We start from the raw sequence: 8,061 nt of genomic DNA, 5'->3' as shown, positions 1-8,061 counted from the left end.
AGGCTTCCTCAAAAGTTTTGTGATGTTTTTGGAGATGTAAGAAGTTTTGTCCCTTCTAAGTGCCGTTAGATCTTATAAATGGATAAAAAGACAACACCCTAATAATGTACTCTTATGTTTAATCCAAAAAAAAAAAAAAATCTACATAAAATTTTGTTTAAATTTTTTTTTAATCATAAGATCAAATACATCAATAATTGTCTTTAGAATTTGAACTTAATACTTTTTTTTTTTTTTTTTGCATCTTGAACCTAATACTTTATTTGACGATAAAGGGTTTTCCAAATAAGACCTAGGCCCGGATATCAAAAGCCCTAAACTAATTAAGATTTTGGGCTTGAAATTGAATCCAAACTCTACCCCAATTCGAAGCCCTACCAAAAAGAAAAACGACGCCGTATGACTTCTTACGACATTGTTTGCTCTTTGATTACAACGAACGAACCAGACTCACAACTGAGATCGGTCAAAGGTCAACAGCCACCATGGCGCTCCGATCAGCACCACCTCGTGCTGCAAAACCCAAACCCAAAACCTCGGATCTGACCTCCGAAATTTTTAGAAACCCAAAAGTACCCTTCGCTCTCGCTTTGATTTTCGCCGATGCCATCCTCGTCGCTCTCATCATCGCCTATGTCCCTTGTAAATTCCATTTATTTTTGAATAAGTTTGTCTCTGTTTGTTGTTTGGGCTATGTTTTAAAACGACGTCGTTTTGTTTACAATGTGATCGTTTTGGTTTTCAGATACGAAGATTGACTGGGACGCTTACATGTCTCAGGTATGTGTTCATAAAGAAAACGAAACAAAAAAGTCTCATTCTTTGAATGAAATAAATGAATAGTCTATATTAAATTTTCAATTTTTTACATATATTAGTTTGAATTGGTTTAAATAAAGAGAGATAAAAAAAAAAAAAATGAAAATGTTGGGTTGAATTTTCAGTTTGTTTTCTTTGTCTTTGGATTCTCTAAGCTACCAAATGAGTTTATTAAGTGTTTTTGCTATCTGGGTTGGTGTAATTTTTAGTTTAGATAAATGGGTTGGTGCAATTTGGTCTGATAATTGTGAAACAGGTAAGTGGGTTTGTTGGAGGAGAAAGAGATTACAGTAACTTGAAAGGGGACACTGGGCCTTTGGTCTATCCAGCTGGCTTTCTTTATGTTTATTCTGCAATTCAGTATGTTACAGGAGGAGAGGTCTATCCAGCTCAGGTAATTTACTTCACTCTTGTTTCTATTTTTTTTGGGGGGTTTCTTATAAAATTTGATAAATAACTAGTATATATGATTGATGGGTTTAGTTAGAAGATTATTTTGATTTAACTTGGTTGGAATTATCTTAGTGGAACAAGTTCTTGTTTGTGATATTGAATTGGGAACAAGTTATTGGTATTTGCTTCATTGAATGAATGTTGACTGCCTAGTTGGTTCAGTTGGCACAAACGACTAGTGCTGATGTATACTAAATTAAAATGAATGGTCACGCATTGTGGATTTCCATGGACATTGAAGTTAAGGGGAGTTATTTTGGTTGTATTATGTAGCTGTAAGCCAATACCCTTTTATTGTTGACTACTGAACTCTATATATGCTTACACTAATACATGATTCCAGATTGCCTCATGGTTTATATTCTGGTTTGTTGGTGCAGATTTTGTTCGGCCTTTTGTACATCATAAATCTGGGAATCGTATTATTTATCTACATGAAGACTGATGCGGTATGAAATGTGCTTTAGTTAGTTGAAGATAAATTGCTAGTTTTGGCTTTAAGAGATGTGTATGTCACTGATGTGTGCATGGTAGTATTTTTACATAAACGTGTGGTACATCTTAGTTGATATGTGGAGTATTATTGAAAGATTCAGTAGTTAGATCTCATATTCATTGTCAAACTAGTGAATGTATTATAAGGCTAGTATGAGTTGACACCAACTATACGCTTTGCTGATTGGGCTATCAATTCGCTACAACTGGCAACATTTCTGGTCTAGGATATTAAGTTCTAGGTAGTATCATGAGCCCTAGCTGTGTACTTACTGGGTATTCATTACATCTGCAAATTAGAAGGGAGATGGACTGGGAGTGAAAGGGTGAGAGATCTAAATGGAGTTAAGAGGCACTGAAGAAATACAAGAGGTGCACTGTAGAGAAAAATATGATTGACTTCATTTAAGCCTAGTCGATTGTTTGCAGTGTTCTTGCTTTTATTAGGCCATTGAATGGAGATTCTGGAGCATGGAAAGAAAGTGAGAGAATTTTAAAGTCCTTCCATACTTCTGGTTTTTCACAGATTTTCCAGAAATCCTTTAGATGTCTAAAGACTAAAGTTTTTGTGGAACATGTCCTTGGTTTAGTATAAGAGAGTATCTTGCATGCATAGATACAGGCAACCTTTTAATTGCAGGATAGGTAGTCTTTTGTCAGGACATTGCCATGGACCTTAAGCTTACCTGCTCTCCTCCTAGGTTGATTTAGCATGACGCTTGTACTGGTAAAGCTTTCGGGATAATTAGATTCTTCCTCCTTTGTCCTCAATGATGCTTTTATAGGATGACCAAGTAATTCAATGTCGATGAGATTCTCAGGTTTCTTCAGGCACTGCTGCTATGAAGCCTAAATTCAGTTTCTATTTTATCTTCTGTTAATCATTTTTTGGCTTTCATGTTGATGGTTCTGCATAGATGTGTGTGGTGAACTTTATTATTCTTGACTTGAATTGGCTTCTAGTGGTCTGTTTGCATGTCAGTATGGGCAGTGATGTTCAGTTAGAGCAGTGGTAAAGTTTGTGTTCTGCTTGAGCCTATGCATGAACATGTGCTTATTTCCACTGTTGATACGAAAGTTGCTTTGTTCACTGAATTGGGCATTTATTTTTTTGTTTTTTGTTTTCCTGAATTTCTTTCTTTATCTTTGTTGACATTTAGTTTAAGGCCTCCTAGGTGGATCCAATGATACGATCAAATTGCATCATGAGCTTTATCCACCTTCAGCAGTAAATCTACTAATATTCTGTTACTGAGGTGTTATAGCTGTCAGCATTTATAAGTTTAGACCCTGGATATTGCTATTGCTGCCACTTAGAAAGTTAGTAGATTTTCAAGATCAACTAATGTGTCATGTGCTTGCTCCACTGGCCTTGATCTTTGATGATATGTGCGCAACATTAACTTTGAAATAGAGTCAAGTGTCTGATATGTGAATTTTGAAACCGATTTCACTTAATTTAAGACCATGTTATATATTATATTGAAAGTGTTCTCTGGGAATTAACGAGAAATTAAATTTTCTAAGAAGTATAGTCTTTAGAATTATCCTCTACTGTTTACATATCTCTTAACTTTGTCTCAATCTGGGCTTCTTCCTCTCTCCTTTCTCCTTCTATCCATGCTTTAATAAGCTTCCGTTCTTGAAATGTGTTGTAGCTTCCATGGTGGGCTCTTAGCTTGCTTTGTCTGTCAAAAAGAATGCACTCTATTTTTGTGCTCCGTCTCTTTAATGACTGTTTTGCCACGACGCTCCTTCATGCTGCAATGGCTTCACTTCTTTACCAAAGGTGGCATCTAGGGTTGATCATATTCAGGTAGCATCTTGGCTTTCTTACTGCACTTCTGTTCTTCCTTTTATATTTGTATATATATATATATATATATATATATATATTTTTTTTTTTTTTTTTAATGGTAAAAGAAATTGGTTGATGATATCTTTTTTATCTCTACAGTGGTGCCGTTTCAATAAAGATGAATGTGCTACTATACGCTCCATCTCTATTTCTTCTCATGCTAAAAGTATGTTAATCTCTGTTTGAGTATATTTATTCAATTTTATTCTCAATTCTTCATTAAATTTGCTCAAGTAACGATTTTTGTTCCTGAAACACTTCTTGTATAGGGTATGGATATTATTGGGGTGATATCGGCTTTAGCTGGTGCAGCATTGGTGCAGGTGCTTGCTCTGTCTTCTTCATTCTTAGGGTTGTCAGCATAGGCTTGAATTTTTTCTTTGATTAATAAGAAATGCTTTATTATTTTTTTCATGTTAAATTCTTTGCAGAGGTTACAAGTCTTTTAAATCTGGAAGTTTTGTATTATTCTTTTGATTATTTTTCCAATGTGCATAGGTGAGTTGGAGTTCAACTATCATTATGTTATAAGAGAGGGCATTGTGTACAGTGTTCATTTGTTGCACCTACTTGGTGAATGGTTCTACAGATCCTGTTGGGGCTACCTTTTCTCATATCACATCCAATTGCTTACATATCCAGAGCCTTCAATCTTGGGCGTGTCTTCATCCACTTTTGGTACTTTGATTTTGACTTCATGTGTTTCAGATTCCTGACAACTTTTCTCCATGCAAACTTATTAGCTTGTTCTGCAATAAATGGACAAAGGAAAATAAATTTGTTGTTATATGTATATATATATATATATATGAAGAAAGTCTATTTTCATACTTTTGTGTATTTGAATATATCCGTGCCCCAAATAGGCTGTTAGAAATCATTCTAGGGCCCAGTAGAGGTCAATTTTATTGAAGTTGGTACCAGATACACTCTCAAGGATCATGGGCCAGTGTGACAATTATTCAATCTAAGAATTCTGAATCATAATACAATACATATCGAATTAGTAACTGGATGAGTTGTAGTGCATCAAAAAAGGGTAGATACCATGCCTAGTGGTCTATTTGCTGAAGTCCTTTTGAAGTGAAATTGTCCTACATTGTAACATGGTTTTTGTTAGCGTTGTTTTGATGTAACATTATGATTACATGACCAGTATTCTATTTTTGTTGTTATAGTTGTTATTTGAATTAGCAAAGATAAATTTGTCATTCTGTTGAAGAATAACCTGCCCTCAATTTTTCCAGGTCTGTTAACTTCAAGTTCATTCCTGAACCACTTTTTGTTTCAAAGGAACTTGCAGTCTCTTTGCTGATTGCTCATCTTGTACTACTTGCAGCTTTCACTCACTATAGATGGTGCAAGTAAGTACATGGGCTTACATTTTCCATTTCAAGTAATAAATTGGAAGTTGCAACGATGATGTGGATATGAAATTTGTGGAAAAACTTTGTTTCTTTCAACGTAGTAAAAGTTCAGTGAGAAGTTATAAATCTGAGGTTCTGAACACCCTCTTGTCAAGCAGTAGTAATATGTAGGCGGGTTTTTTTTCCCCCAATAGAAGATTGGCATCTGAATTATTGTGTTTGGTTAATGATTGATTGTAGGCATGAAGGGGGGCTTCTCAACTTTTTGCATTCTAGATTTGTCTCTTTGAAGAACTCTGACAGTAGCGGTTCATCCTTCAAGATACTCAATAAAGAACGTAAGTGGTGGACGCTCCCAAATGAATCTAGGAGGATGTCTGACTCTGTATCTTTGATTATTCTCTCTTTATATTAGATTTCAGTCTCTGTATATTGATCTCTGTTGCCCAGACACTAACCCATTGCCCTTTCCTTCTCTCTTTCTTCTTTTCCTCCAATTGGATACTAAATTTCTTCCTGATTGGATCAGATATTGTGACAACTATGTTTGTTGGGAACTTCATTGGCATTGTATGTGCCCGTTCATTGCATTATCAGTTCTACTCATGGTAAGTTTTGCTGGAGGAAAACCTTTTCTATATATCATTGATTTGGTAGCTGAGCAGCAGTGCTAGTTGCTGAAGCAGTTGCTTAACTTTTATCTAATTTGTTTTTTATAGCAAGATATATCAAGTTGTAATCTCAAATTAGAGGGTAAATGATTATGAAGCTTTGTGTGAATGATTTTGTTTATATTCTTTGATTCTGACATGATATAGGTTGTGGAATTTTCTCATATCCTACTCTAGACTAATTTGCTTGGTCCCTCCATTACTCTTGAATGGGTGGATGCTTCTTATCTGGGCTGTGAACCATCTATTTGACCAAGTGGTCATCTCCCCTTTTATGGCTATTATGTTTAGTTTTTACAATATCAAGATTATTATTATTATTATTATTTTTTCCCGTTGAACATCTGGTCTTTCTTCCTCTGCATTTCTTTGCATAATTTTTTCCATCGTTAAATAATATATGCTTATTTGAGTAAGGGGCCGTCTTGAAGGGAAGTCATAATCTATACTATGTTTTAGGATATCAATGCTGCTGGTGTGTATCCATTTAAATTTGCCAAGATTGGTTTGTGGTGCCACTGTCAGGACATGTGAGTTGTTAATGGGCCCTCAAAACCTCTCTGTATAGGATGGAGAAGTCAAGAGATATGAAGTTGACTGATTTCTGGGGAAACTCTTTCTATCAATAACCTGTTTTTATATAAATGTCTTCTGTACATGTAGCTTTATACCATGTAGAGGTTACTATTTTAATTTCTGTTCAGCAAGCTTCTTTGAGATCCTCTGTTATAAAATTACCTAGCATCACTCCCTTTGGATAAAACCTCCCCCAAAGGTCCTCACCCTAAGTATTAAGCAAAGGTCCAAATTATTACTGTCTTATCAGGCAGCATGATGCTGGACAAACCAGAACAATTCAACAGGAAAAAGAAAGACAGAACCTAGGAGTCAACACCAAATGATGAAAAACTGCTTGAGGTTAGCACCTAGGGTTGGTTGGAGTCAGCATCAAACTATAGAGACAAATTCAACAAAAACTTAATTCATCAAAATAGTTTCCCTTTGATAGGAGTACAATAATTTGCTTATAAAGGAACACTAAGCCCTAATTCTAATTGGTGTAGGAAGCCCTAATTGCCTTATTACAAAAATAACCTTCCTTATAGAAATTATAATATTAATAACCTAATAAACTAATAGGACCTCGACTTGTAAAATAAAATAAGACTAAATTAAAATAGTTTTCTTTTTGAGAAAACTACTAGGACCTATACTTGCATCATCCTGCCCTATTTGGAGAAAATTCGACTTCCAGTTTTAAAGTGCTCAAGGATCAGAATTATAGCATAGAACACTTGCTTCAAGTCAGTTGCACTGAAAACAGGAACCTTGCATTCCACATCTATCCTTGCATTAATATGAGGTTTTTCATTTATAGACTAACACTTTTATCAATGAAAGTATGTTTTTAGGATGTGAGGCCCTAAGAGGAGGTTGCTCTCTCTGGGAAAAAGAAAATAGTTAAAAGGTGCTGTCATCTATCTTGACCAATTTCCCGAAGAATTGGAAATCTAGGCTGGTTCAGAATCACTAGTGCCTTTTAACCTTTTGTCTACTGACAATGAAGCCAACCTTGACAATTTAATTTCTTCCTTGCTGAGCTGCTTCTCTTGCCACTTGAAGCAGTAGCTGTCTGCCTTCTTTTTTAGATTTTACTGAGGTTCGTTGAGCCTTTCATTTAATGGAGGAAGTAATCTATAATTCTATACACTTTCACTTTTGTGTTGAAACTGCTAGGATAAGTCTGAGTAAAAGCCCATATAATTAGTGCATACTGATATCATGGTTTACAATTATGGTTTTAAAATATAGTGTTCATAAAATTAACTATTGATAGTCGAAACATATCATTTTATTAGAAGTAAAAAAGTCTCAACTCCCATTTTATGTGTCTGCTGCAGGTATTTCTATAGTTTACCTTACCTATTGTGGCGAACTCCCTTTCCCACATTGCTACGGTAGGTTGCTCACATTATCCATGCCTTACTGCTATAGTTATTTATTGATTATTTCTTCAATCATATTCACTTATTGTCCATCTTTGCGTTGTGCAGTATATTTTTGTTTATAGGGGTTGAAATTTGCTGGAATATCTATCCTTCAAACGCTTATTCATCTGCACTGCTTCTCTGTCTCCATCTTGTTATACTATGGGGTCTATGGTCTGCCCCATCTGAATATCCTTATGTGGACCATAAAGCACACAAAGAGAAACGAAAGGAAAAGTAGATTTATACCCCCCTTAGCTGAATTTTGATTGTCTTTAAACTCTTACACAATTTTTCCATGACTGTAAAACAGCAGGTTGAGTTTTCTTTTCTGGCCGTAACTGGTTTCTTGTTCTAAGATTGAAGAATGTTCAATCAGCCATCTATACTATGAATGCTAAATACCATTT

The 8,061-nt window shown here is 35.2% G+C and overlaps 1 protein-coding gene across 3 annotated transcripts; it reads left to right on the top strand.

Annotated features, from left to right (window-relative positions):
* Positions 1-378: 378 nt before the first annotated feature.
* Positions 379-8,061, top strand: LOC115972020 (dol-P-Man:Man(5)GlcNAc(2)-PP-Dol alpha-1,3-mannosyltransferase). 3 transcript variants are annotated; one of them, XR_004087380.1, is made up of 14 exons: positions 379-642; positions 746-780; positions 1,076-1,213; positions 1,653-1,721; positions 3,426-3,583; positions 3,725-3,791; positions 3,895-3,948; positions 4,215-4,303; positions 4,873-4,989; positions 5,233-5,330; positions 5,522-5,600; positions 7,065-7,323; positions 7,565-7,621; positions 7,718-7,750. XR_004087380.1 is itself a non-coding variant. In XM_031092157.1 (13 exons), the coding sequence occupies exons 1-13, from the start codon at positions 486-488 to the stop codon at positions 7,890-7,892; spliced, it is 1,293 nt and encodes a 430-aa protein (XP_030948017.1). In that variant the 5' UTR covers positions 381-485; the 3' UTR covers positions 7,893-8,061. The 3 variants fall into 3 exon arrangements, 1 of the variants encoding a protein (XP_030948017.1); XR_004087381.1 differs by having other exon boundaries at positions 380-642; positions 7,076-7,323; XM_031092157.1 differs by lacking the exon at positions 7,065-7,323 and having other exon boundaries at positions 381-642; positions 7,718-8,061.

Source organism: Quercus lobata, chromosome 12 (genome assembly GCF_001633185.2).
Source record: "Quercus lobata isolate SW786 chromosome 12, ValleyOak3.0 Primary Assembly, whole genome shotgun sequence".
NCBI lineage: Eukaryota > Viridiplantae > Streptophyta > Magnoliopsida > Fagales > Fagaceae > Quercus > Quercus lobata.
Note: the sequence above shows the minus strand (reverse complement) of the source record. Positions and strands in the feature narration are given on the sequence as shown.